Raw genomic sequence first — 13,430 nt, forward strand, 5'->3', positions numbered from 1 at the left:
CTTCATATTGCATTTTGCAAGCCAATGAACAGTAAAAAATATAATCCGTGCAGAGCTGTCCATGGCCTATAACAGTGGGCAAAGACAAGTTACCACTACCACAGAAATTATTTTTCTTCATGTCAAACCGGTCATCAGACCCTTCATAACCATTATTCCCATTTTCACGGTTTTCTTTGTAGGTGTGGGAGTCGGTTCCCTATTTAGCTTCCTATGTCAGCCCACTGCTGAAAGAGAACAAGAATATTCCTTTGGTTCCCAATGTGCTGGAATTAAGCTGGAATGGTGAGTGCACAATTATCGACTTGGTCGTGTATGATAAAAATTCATTAAAGCCTAAATACACTTACAAAACCTCTGTCCTGTCTTCTGCACAGTAGACTATCAATGTGTGTGAGCACACGACTTGTCAGTATGACGCCTGCGCTGTGTTACAGCTGCACTATGTGTACAGCGTGTGAATCCGGCCTTGGACAAGGTCTGTTTTTAATAGGTTTAGTCAGGATCGCGCAGGGGTCATTAACCTCCGGCTTTTGTCAAACTACAATTCTCTGCATGATCTGTTCTCTTCTGTGGTAGTTCCAGGGACAGCCGAGCCCATGTGCATGCTGGGAGTTCTAGTTTCATAACAGCTGGCGTGCTGCCGGTTGCTGACCCCTGGGATATGACGCATAAGCCGACCTTCTACATGATATGGGCAAAAAAAAATACAGCCTGTCTCATCTCTTGGCTGCAGACTATTTTATTGGAAGTTTTTGTAAAAATGGTGCACGTATGTAGATTATCTGTAATTCTTCAGCAAATACTGAAAGTATGTTTTAGGTAGTAAAGCCGTGATGTACTTGTACACGCACCTTTAAACACTTTCTAACAAGTTATGGATCGGTGAGGAATCGGGACCCCCACTAAACAGAATGTAGAGGCTTTGTCGCCTCTTCAGTTGTGAAGGTAGAGGGGGGTGCAAGGCTTATTTCTAGAAATCAGTCTCCACTGTAGGATCCTGTCTGATATAACCTAACTTGACATGCCAAAAGTTATTTAAAGGTATTATATAAGAAGTCACGGGCCCTTTTTTTTTGTTTGTTTTTTTTCATTTTGTAATTAGTGTATGTAATTATTTTAAAGGATATTCCAATAATAATAATAATCACCTATTCATTGAATAGGAGGTAACAGTTAGATTGGAGGGGGTCAGACCGCGATCCCAAGAACAGGGGTTCTCCGTCCCCCACATAAATGAAGTTGGGTTTAAACGTTCGCTCTGCCATTCTATTCATTTCTATGCCGAAATTACAAGTCCAGCACTTGGGCTACTGTCACACTTGCGTTGTTAATTCCGGTATTGAGATCCGGCCGAGGACATAAATACCGCAATTAAACAGATCAGTTTTGATTTTGCACATCAGGATGCATCCGTTCCGTTGGGATGCGGTTGTGTGAAATCAGAATGGGAAAAACGGATCGTCGCTAAATATATTGTCAATGGATGACCTTCTTTTTTTTTTTTTTTTTTTTTTTTTTTTTAAGGCTAAAAAAAAAAAAAAATTGATCCGTCACCATTGACTTACATTGTTTTCAGTGCCGGATCCGTTTTTTCGTTTTTATGACCGGCCCAAAACGGAATGCTGCCGGAACGGAAGATATCCTGAGCGGTTCTCTTTCCTTCAGAATGCATGAGGACTAAACGGAACAGTTTTTTTTCCGGTATTGAGATCCTCTGCCGGATCTAAATACCTGAAAAACACAAAGCAAGTGTGAAAGTCGCCTTAGCGATCTCCAGCAGTGGCAGTTCACTAATTATCTAATAATAATCTTTATTTATATAGCGCTAACATGTCCCACAGCGCTTTACAATTCAGAGGGAGCATGTACAAACAAAGTGGACATTACAGATTCAACAATTCAGACGATAGGAGTGAGGAACTCTGCTCACAAGAGCTTACAATCTATGATTGCAACCAGAATTCGTGTAATCTAACATTACACTGACAGAGGTTAGAAAAATGTAAGCAAGCGTTCTTTGTGAAAAGCTGGGTGCATGGCCACAACTGCCTATCATTGAAATCCTGTGTACTTACAAATCTCATGCTCTAGGGGGAGCTGTTGTTTTATATACAGATATACTGTATAATATTATATTTGTGTATATACCATTATTGTATGTGTGTGTGTGTATATCTCAAAAGAGAAGCCTAAATGAAATCTATAATGCCTGGCCTTTTCTTAACCCTTTAAACATTTTAAAGTAACTTGCTGATATGTACTAAAATTCTCTATTAAACCTAAATGTTGTACATTCGAATGAGAAGTCTTGACAATTGTGCAGTTTTTGCTGTATTTATTTAGTTCGACACTATATTCCAGTGTTTATTATATTTTTTGAATCACTGGTATAATCCTAGAAAAGAGCCGTATGATCTACAGGTCCTTCTAAAAAAATTAGCATATTGGGATAAAGTTCATTATTTTCTGTAATGTACTGATAAACATTAGACTTTCATATATTTTAGATTCATTACACACAACTGAAGTAGTTCAAGCCTTTTATTGTTTTAATATTGATGATTTTGGCATACAGCTCATGAAAACCCCAAATTCCTATCTAAAAAAATTAGCATATTTCATCCGACCAATAAAAGAAAAGTGTTTTTAATACAAAAAAAGTCAACCTTCAAATAATGATGTTCAGTTATGCACTCAATACTTGGTCGGGAATCCTTTTGCAGAAATGACTGCTTCAATGCGGCGTGGCATGGAGGCAATCAGCCTGTGGCACTGCTGAGGTGTTATGGAGGCCCAGGATGCTTCGATAGCAGCCTTAAGCTCATCCAGAGTGTTGGGTCTTGCGTCTCTCAACTTTCTCTTCCCAATATCCCACAGATTCTCTATGGGGTTCAGGTCAGGAGAGTTGGCAGGCCAACTGAGCACAGTAATACCATGGTCAGTAAACCATTTACCAGTGGTTTTGGCGCTGTGAGCAGGTGCCAGGTCGTGCTGAAAAATGACATCATCATCTCCATAAAGCTTTTCAGCAGATGGAAGCATGAAGTGCTCCAAAATCTCCTGATAGCTAGCTGCAGTGACCCTGCCCTTGATAAAACACAGTGGACCAACACCAGCAGCTGACATGGCACCCCAGACCATCACTGACTGTGGGTACTTGACACTGGACTTCAGGCATTTTGGCATTTCTCTCTTACCAGTCTTCTTCCAGACTCTGGCACCTTGATTTCCGAATGACATGCAAAATTTGCTTTCATCCGAAAAAAGTACTTTGGACCACTGAGCAACAGTCCAGTGCTGCTTCTCTGTAGCCCAGGTCAGGCGCTTCTGCCGCTGTTTCTGGTTCAAAAGTGGCTTGACCTGGGGAATGCGGCACCTGTAGCCCATTTCCTGCACACGCCTGTACACGGTGGCGCTGTCCACTGCTTCCGCAAGTCCCCCAAGGTCTGGAATCGGACCTTCTCCACAATCTTCCTCAGGGTCCGGTCACCTCTTCTCGTTGTGCAGCGTTTTCTGCCACACTTTTTCCTTCCCACAGACTTCCCACTGAGGTGCCTTGATACAGCACTCTGGGAACAGCCTATTCGTTCAGAAATTTCTTTCTGTGTCTTACCCTCTTGCTTGAGGGTGTCAATGATGGCCTTCTGGCCAGCAGTCAGGTCGGCAGTCTTACCCATGATTGCGGTTTTGAGTAATGAACCAGGCTGGGAGTTTTTAAAAGCCTCAGGAATCTTTTGCAGGTGTTTAGAGTTAATTAGTTGATTCAGATGATTACGTTAATAGCTCGTTTAGAGAACCTTTTCATGATATGCTAATTTTTAGAGATAGGAATTTTGGGTTTTCATGAGCTGTATGCCAAAATCATCAATATTAAAACAATAAAAGGCTTCAACTACTTCAGTTGGTGTGTAATGAATGTAAAATATATGAAAGTCTAATGTTTATCAGTACATTACAGAAAATAATGAACTTTATCACAATATGCTAATTTTTTGAGAAGGACCTGTATATTCAGTATTAAAGTAAAATACCTATGGTTTCATTTTTAGGCACTTTTGCACACTTTCCTAGTAGGTTGGTCATAGACTAGAAAGATGGTTTATGTGAAATAGCGGTTCACATAAGGAATGCATATTGAAATTGTCTGTGTGCTTTTTATCTATAAGATATACATAGCTGTCTATGTACGCCATAGGAAACCATATTTAAGAGATCAATAGTAAAGTTGTTCTCATAGATATCTTAGAAAGGAGTCCACCTTCTTCTGGCGCCACCGCAGGTCTAATGTCTGTGTGGCCGTAGTTTCCCTCTACAAAGTCGTCTGTTTCCTTGACAGTGGGCCATCGGGATGTCAGATTGCCATGGCAGCTCTAACCTGAGATATGTCAGTTCTGTCATAAAAATAGCAAACTGCCTCCGTAATGACCTGTTATGCACACGTAGCTGCAGCAGTCTCATGAATCGTGACCAAGAATGGGTCCTCGTTCCTTCCAGTCCTTCAAGGACTGCCAGGAGCTGTGATATTGTAAATGGCCTTTGAAAAGTGAGATCATTTCTTTCTTTCTTTTTTTTTTTTTTTCCTTTTGCCATTTGTTGCTAGACATGTTTACTTATGTCACAGTCTCCTTAAACTCAGTAAAAAGTGAGGTCCTAATCATTGCAGGTATGGGGCCAAGTGTTCAGTTGCCATTGTTTGTCCACATACAGCAGCTATAGAAATGAGCAAGGGCTTTTTATATATATATATATATATATATATATATATATATATATATATATATATATATACTTATACTGCTGGTGCCAGCTGTGATACAGTCCGAGATGCAGCCTTTAGCAACTGTTGGGGAGTGAGCGCTGCGTATTCCTGAAGCACAAACTCCTGACCTAATTCTTATGGTCTGTATCTCTGGTTATATGGCAGCTAGCATCCCAGTCCTGGTCTTGTTTTAAAAATAAAATTGTCAGCCTGAGATATACCAGGATGAAGCAACCGTTTCCCCATTTAGCCGACTGTGATCCTCAACCAGCCAGGGGGAGTAATGGAGGCCAGCGGGGGACGTGAGTAGAGAAATGGATCCTCCTCCTTTCTCCCTGTATAACTGTTCATGATCCCAGAGGGAAGGTAACATGGACTTTGCATGTTATCAATCCCCACCGTCAATGCGAGAACATACTTGCTCTCTAATTCTCACATTTTTTTGTTTTTATTCCCAGAAAAGGAGTTGGCGTATGAGCATTCGCTCACCTACTTACCCCAATGTACCTAATTAGTCAGTTTATTGACACCATGACCCAGATGTTTACCGTCCTCCGTATCACAGAATCAAATAAGTTGCACCAAACATTCACACCTCACACACAAGCTTCAGTAAAGTTTATATAAAGGTGGACATGGTTCTCAACAGACTGTCAAGGAACTGCAGCCACCAGCTTGTCTGCTTTCTGGTGCACTTACATTTCAAGGAGTGTAAGGCTACTTTCACACTAGCGTTCGATCGGATCCGTTCTGAACGGATCCGATCATAATAATGCAGACGGAGGCTCCGTTCAGTACGGATCCGTCTGCATTATTTTAGCATATAACAGCCTAAGTGTTAAAATAGCCTCGTACGGATCCGTCCAGACTTTCAATGTAAAGTCAATAGGGGACGGATCCGCCTGAAGATTGAGCCATATTGTGGCATCTTCAAACGGATCCGTCCCCATTGACTTACATTGTAAGTCTGGACGGATCCGCACGGCCAGGCGGACACCCGAACGCTGCAAGCAGCGTTCAGCTGTCCGCCTGTCCGTGCGGAGGCGAGCGGAGCGGAGGCTGAACGCCGCCAGACTGATGCAGTCTGAGCGGATCCGCTCCATTCAGACTGCATCAGGGCTGGACGGCTGCGTTCGGGTCCGCTCGTGAGCTCCTTCAAACGGAACTCACGAGCGGACCGACGAACGCTAGTGTGAAAGTAGCCTAATTCCAGTTTTATAGGTTGATGGTTTTTAAGATTTCCAGCTTAAGGCCTCATGCACATGACCGTTGTGTGCACCCGTGGCCGTTGTTCCGTTTTCCGCGATTTTCTGCGGACCCATTGACTTGTAATGGGTCAGTTGAAAATGCACCGTTTGTCATCCTCCTCCGTGATCCGTGTATCCTGTCCGTCAAAAAAATTTGATCTGTCCTATTTTTTTGACGGACAACGGTTCACGGACCCATTCAAGTCAATGGGTCCGTGAAAGAACACGGATGCACACAAGATTGGCATCCGTGATCCGTGGCCGTAGGTTACTTTCATACAGACGGATCCGAAGATCCGTCTGCATAAAAGCTTTTTCAGAGCTGAGTTTTCACTTCGTGAAAACTCAGATCCGACAGTATATTCTAACACAGAGGCGTTCCCATAGTGATGGGGACGCTTCTAGTTAGAATATACAACGAACTGTGTACATGACTGCTGCCTGGCAGCACCCAATCTCTTACAGGGGGCTGTGATCCGCACAATTAACCCCTCAAGTGCTGCACCTGAAGGGGTTAATTGTGCGTATCATAGCCCCCTGTAAGAGATCCGGGGCTGCCAGGCAGCAGGGGGCAGACCCCCCTCCCTCCCCAGTTTAAATTTCATTGGTCGCTAGTGCGGCCCCCGCCCCCCCCCCCCCTCCCTCTCTCTATTGTATTAATATCATTGGTGGCCAGTGCGCCCCCCCCCCCCCCTCTATTGTATTAATAACATTGGTGGCACAGTGTGCGGACTCCCCCGGCCCCCTTCCCTCTATTGTAATAACATTGGTGGCCAGTGTGCAGCCTGCCCCAGGCCCCCCTCCCTCCCTCTATTGTAATAATAGCATTGGTGGCGAAGTGTGCGGGCCCCCCTCCCTCCCTCTACTGTATTAATAACATTGGTGGCACAGAGTATGCCCCCCCCCCTTCCTCCCTCTATTGTATTAATACATTGGTGGCACAGTGTGCGGCCTCCCCCGGCCCCCCCCCTTCCTCCCTCTATTGTAATAATAACATTGGTGGCCAGTGTGCGGCCCCCCCCCATCATTGGTGGCAGTGGAGAGTTCCGATCGGAGTCCCATTTGTGGCCAGTGCGGCCCCCCCTCCCTCCCTCCCTCCCTCTATTGTATTAATAACATTGGTGGCACAGTGTGCAGCCTCCCCTCCCTCCCTCTATTGTATTAATAACATTGGTGACCAGTGTGCGGCCCCCCCCCCCCCCCCCCCAATCATTGGTGGCAGCGGAGTTCCGATCGGAGTCCCAGTTTAATCGCTGGGGCTCCGATCGGTAAACATGGCAACCAGGAGGCTACTGCAGTCCTGGTTGCCATGGTTACTTGGCAATAGTAGAAGCATCATACTTACCTGCTGGCTGCTGCGCTGTGACAGATCATTAAGCAATGCGCCGCACAGACCTGTCACCAGTAGGAGGAGCTCCCGGCCGGACACAGACAGCGCAGCAGCCAGCAGGTAAGTATGATGCTTCTACTATTGCTAAGTAACCATGGCAACCAGGACTGCAGTAGCGTCCTGGTTGCCATGGTTACCAATCGGAGCCCCAGCGATTAAACTGGGACTTCGATCGGAACTCCGCTGCCACCAATGATTGGGGGGGGGGGGAGCCGCACACTGGTCACCAATGTTATTAATACAATAGAGGGAGGGAGGGGAGGCCGCACACTGTGCCACCAATGTTATTAATACAATAGAGGGAGGGGGGGCCGCACTGGCCACAAATGATATTCAAACTGGGGAGGGAGGGGGGTCTGCTGCCTGGCAGCCCCTGATCTCTTACAGGGGGCTATGATACGCACAATTAACCCCTTCAGGTGCGGCACCTGAGGGGTTAATTGTGCGTATCATAGCCCCCTGTAAGAGATCGGGTGCTGCCAGGCAGCAGGGGGCAGTCATGTACACAGTTTGTAGTATATTCTAACTAGAAGCGTCACCATCACCATGGGAACGCCTCTGTGTTAGAATATACTGTTGGATATGAGTTTTCACTGATGTAACTCAAATCCGATGGTATATTCTAACATAGAGGCGTTCCCATGGTGATGGGGACGCTTCAAGTTAAAATATACCATCGGATTGGCGAAAACTCCGATCCGATGGTATAAAAGGGACTCCTGACTGGGGGACAGATCCGTTTGCAATTGCACCATATTGTGTCAACGTCAAACGGATCCGTCCCCATTGACTTGTATTGTAATTCGGGACGGATCCGTTTGGCTCCGCACGGCCAGGCGGACACCAAAACGACTCTTTTTTTTCATGTCCGTAGATCAAGGAAGACCCACGGATGAAAAAACGGTCACGGATCAACGGAACCCCGTTTTGCGGACAGTGAAAAAATACTGTCGTGTGCATGAGGCCTAAAGCTGATTTTTGGTCTTTCCGTTCTGGAGATTTTTTTTAATGAAGATCTGTGCAGTTTAGGCCTCGGTGGTATGTATGAACTCTGCACACGCTGAACTATCTGTTTGGGTCACACCGTAAGCTGCTGAAAACAACTTTAAAAATTGTGCTTTGACAAAATAAATTACACAATGGTGCCTGTGTGTAAAAAGTGCCGAGAGGCGTTTTGATGATGTGTCGGGTGTCTGTTTTCATAAGATATATGGGTATTTGGGGGGAGGTTAGTATGATTTGTGTATTTTGCAATTTAGGTTTTATTTGTACATATCAAAACTGTAAACATTTTCCTGGCTGCCGGAGGGGCAAAGTGTCCAAACACCCCAGCATTGAAAGGGTTAAAAGGAATCTGCCAACTCGGGCAAAGTACTGTAGTTTAGAAAATGTTTGTAAGATATCTAACCATCCAATTCAGTCTATTCACCTGCAGCGTTTATCCCAAGGAAGGCAAAAAACCCACAGGTAGAAACAAATAATTGTTTAGGCCTTAAAGGGGTATTCCGGTTATCTACAGTTATCTCCTATCCACAGGATAGCGGATAACTATAAGGCTACTTTCACATTAGCGTTTTTTGGCGGATCCGTCATGGATCTGCAAAAAAACGCTTTTGTTACAATAATACAACCGCATGAATCCGTCATGAACGGATCCGGTTGTATTATGTCTTCTATAGCCATGACGGATCCGTCTTGAACACCATTGAAAGTCAATGGAGGACGGATCTGTTTTCTGTTGTGCCAGAGAAAACGGATCCGTCCCCATTGACTTAAATTGTCTGTCAGGACGGGTCCGTTTGGCTTTTTTTCGTCAGGCGGACAGCAAAATACTGTAGGCAGCGTTTTGGTGTTCGCCTCCAGTGCGGAATGGTGACTGATCGGAGGCAAACTGATGTATTCTGAACAGATCCTTTTCCATTCAGAATGCATTAGGACAAAACTGATCCGTTTTGGACCGCTTGTGAGAGTCCTGGATGGATCTCACAAATGGAAAGCCAAAACGCTAGTGTGAAAGTAGCCTTAGATCTTTGGGGGTCCTACCGCTGGGGGCTGGGTACCCTATGGAGCCCCCTGAAATAAATGGAATGGCAGATAATGTATGCATGCAGACACTCCATTCATTTCTATAGAAATTCCAAAGATACAGTGCTCTGCTATCTCTGGAACTCACATAGAAATGAATGGAGCGGCGACGTGCATGCCCGACCTGTCACTCCGTTCATTCTTTTATGTGACCAGTGAGGGCCCCCAGCGGTAGGATCCCCACCGAGCTAATAGTTATCCCCTATTCTGTGGACAGGGGATAACTTTATTTAACCAGAATGCCACTTTAAAAGGCGGTTCTAGGATTTCTCTTGATGGCCTATTCAACTCACAGCCCTGTCGATCCGCTATCTCAGAGTAATTCCAGCGCCGAAAACTCCACAGCTCCATCCATTGTGTAGTGGACGGAGCTGGTAACTGCGGTTCTGCTCCCATTGAAGTGAATACTGCAGTTACCAGCTGTGTCCACTGCACAATGTGTGCCGAGTTCTGGTACCTGAGCTGCTCTGAAACAGCTGATGCATGGGAGCAACCCTTGTCGATCATATATTGATAGCCTATCCTGCGGATAGGCCATCAGTATCAGAATCCTAGAATACCCCTTTTAAGGGGTTCTCTGGGAATTCATAAAATTACTGAAAATACTTTATTACTGTATTATAAATATATTCCCAAATACCTTTAATTAGTTATAATGGCTTTTTTTGTCTAGGGAGCAGTTATCAGGGGAAATAAAATGGCCGCCGTCCTATTAGTGCACACAGAACCTGTCCTAATCACACAGCAGGACAAGTTACTTCACAACACTGAGCTAAAGAGCTGCCTCATCCTCCTCTCGTCAGGGATTATGATCCTGAATATAACTGATAAGATCTTCAGCCGAATCGCTGTAGGAATGGAGTTCATGAGGAGACATGAAGTACAGAGAGGACAGACTGGTAATGGAGACTGCATACAAGAGCTGCTGCTCATTAGCCACATCCCCATCCTCCTCTCTGTACTTCATCTCCTTATGAACTCCATTCCTACAGAAATTCAGATGAAGATCATATTAAACTGTATTCAGGATCATCATCCCTGACAAGCAGATGGACAAAAAGAGCCATTATAACTAATGAAAGGTATTTGGGGATATATTTATAATAAAGTAATTATCTAAGTATTTTAAGTAATTTTATTTATTCTTAATTTCGGGAGAACCCCTTTAAGTTGGGGATATTGGACAGACTGATGATTGAGCAACATACAGATGAAGCTCAAAGAATTAGAATATTGTGCAAAGTTCATTTATTTCAGTAATGCAACTTAAAAGGTGAAACTAACATATGAGACTCATTACATGCAAAGCGAGATATTTCAAGCCTTTATTTGTTATAATTTGGATGATTATGGCTTACAGCTTAGGAAACCCCAAAGTCTCAATTTTGAGGTCCCCTTTGCTCAGGGGGTATGGATTATTAGCTGACTAGAGTGTGACACTCTGAGCCTAGAATATTGAACCTTTTCACAATATTCTAATTTTAAGCTGCGTTAATGCAATAACTTTTAATTTGCATTACTGAAATAAATGGACTTTTGCACGATATTCAAATTTTTCGAGTTTCACCTGTATGTCGATTATCTGCAACTTTTTGTTTTCACTGATGAAACATGAGATTGTATCTGTCTGTCTGGTTCAGTTTTGGCAAAGGAAAAAGAACACCACCAGAACAGAGTCAGTAGATGCAGCGTTCTGCAAGCATATGGTGTGAGCACGCCTTAGAGCAGCATGGTATGTGACTGCGCATGGAGAGAAAATAACTTCAGATTTATTACCCATCCAGCCTTCATAAAATAGCAGTGATTTCCTAAATTGAGCATGTTGATAAAAGTTGCTGAATATAATAATACCCTGTGCTAATGAGGCTTTCCAGAACAGTCTTCGGTTTGCAAAACTTTGCTTATAATCCTTTGACTGTAGGATTTGACTCATTTCCAGGCCTTTTTCATGGATTTGGATGCATCTAGAATACAGTTAACCCTGAACTGAATCCAAATATTAGACACTTTACAGAGTGCAGAGCCGTGCGGCGCTTCTACAAGGGAGATCACTAACTGTACTTGCCTTGTTCATACCCAGCAGAAAACTGTATTTTGCTGTATTTTTTGCTACAGTTTTGTTCAGTGGATTAAAAAAGCAATATCCTGAAAGGATTTGTAAATGATTGGGGTTTCCAGATTCTCATAAAAACCACAGGCTTAAAAAAGCGAATGTTAAAATGCAGCACTGTAATCACGTTTCTTTACTGGGAACAACTGGTTAATTTTCCAGTTGGTTTAAAGGCTATGGACACCTTTTGGGGCAATTTTTTTTTACGGTTGCATTTTACTCATTTTGGGCTAAAAATCATTTGGATTTCAAATCCATTTCAATTGGTCGTCATTAAAAATGTTCAGCTGTTTTTGAGATATATGGGTTAAACATCAGTCTATTTGCAGCGTGTTAATTCTCAGTCCTGACTGCTCATTTGAAGCTTTATCTTTGCACTTCTGACCTCCTAAACACTCATTATGGCTAAACGCTTATCAAGCTGATAAGATTATGGCTTAAACCAGTGTTTATCAGCTCAGGAGGTCGGAGATGAGGGCTTTAGATGAGCCGCCAGCTGACAGGACTAAGAAGTGATACTCTGCAAATAGACTGATTTTTAAGCTTCTCAAAAACAGCTGAAAATTTTTGATTTGGAATTGAAATGATTTTTGGTCACTATTGGTCAAATATTAATAAAAAGTGGTCAAAAAGTAGAATGCACCCCACAATGGTTACAATAAAAACTATAGCACACCCCGCAAAAAACGAGCCTTCATGCATCTCTGTAGACAGAAAATGGCAATGCAATGTAAAGAAACTTAAAAAAATAAAATAAAAACTTTTTTTTTTTCCAAAGTAGTAAAAAAGTATACAAATTCAGGCTCTCCACAATGGGTTAAAGAGCACTCGCCAACGCGATCAAACCTGGCATGTTGCCCAGTGGAATTGATCCTGCTGATTTAAATCGGTTGCATTGTTCCTGAGGAAAGACTTATTTTATATGCAAATGAGGGATTCAGCGCACCGAGGACTTGTCCAGAGCCCGTGCTCAGTGCATTTACAGGCCAGTATCTGTGGTTAATTGTCATATGAAGCGTACTCTGATCTTCTTATAACTCTGTGACATTTGCCCCCAGCGTGGTTTATTTTTTTTATTTGACTCATTATAATGGCACATTTGCAGCTCACCTCATAAATGAAGCTTGTCGAGCACAATTCTTATCCTCATTATGATCAGCGTGCGGCTGAACAGCAGCGGCATAGACCACAAAGTGTTTAGTAGATCTTTTACATATGTGGACTGCGCCCACTCAAGAACTGAAATGCAAGAACATTAAAGGGGTATTCCCATCTCAAGACTTGTCATATTTCTAGGATATGCCACCATTGTCAGATACAGTAGGTGTAGGTCCCACCAATTTCCACAACAGGGACTCTATAGTGAAAGAGAGCACACCGCTCATGCTTCACTGCCATTGAACTCCCAAATATAGCCAATAACGGAGAGGGAGCTATCCGCATGCATAAATGGCCGCTACACTTTGATGCAAGTGCATGCTAAGAAATGGATGCACACCAATAAATAAAACATGTGTATCTTTGTTAAATCTGTTTTAAAATTAATTAAAAACACCAACTAGGGGACTGCAGGTCTCCTATCAATGTATAGGGGTACCTCCACTCACAGCACAGTCCTAAATACAACCAGTGAAAAGACCTCAAAGTGGTTGATGCCAGAGTACCAATATAAATGGCCAAACAATAATAAAAGTGCTAGTGATTACGGTAATTACTTGGAAAAAAAAAAAAGTGAAAAAATAAATCCAAAATGTAACATCAGATGTGCAATTAAATAAAGTGCCAGTACAGACCGATGTAATCACTATCTATGAACACATGAATATCAAATCGATG

At 43.2% G+C, this 13,430-nt stretch overlaps 1 protein-coding gene across 2 annotated transcripts in view; it reads left to right on the top strand.

Moving 5' to 3' along the window:
• Positions 1–13,430, top strand: part of PCSK7 (proprotein convertase subtilisin/kexin type 7) — a 69,785-nt gene that overhangs the window by 46,489 nt on the left and 9,866 nt on the right. For both annotated transcript variants that reach the window (XM_044282249.1, XM_044282250.1), the window contains one exon: positions 183–285. In XM_044282249.1, the coding sequence (XP_044138184.1) occupies positions 183–285 (103 nt within the window). The remainder of the gene's footprint in view (positions 1–182; positions 286–13,430) is intronic.

This window comes from Bufo gargarizans, chromosome 2 (genome assembly GCF_014858855.1).
Source record: "Bufo gargarizans isolate SCDJY-AF-19 chromosome 2, ASM1485885v1, whole genome shotgun sequence".
NCBI classification, from domain to species: Eukaryota; Metazoa; Chordata; class Amphibia; order Anura; family Bufonidae; genus Bufo; species Bufo gargarizans.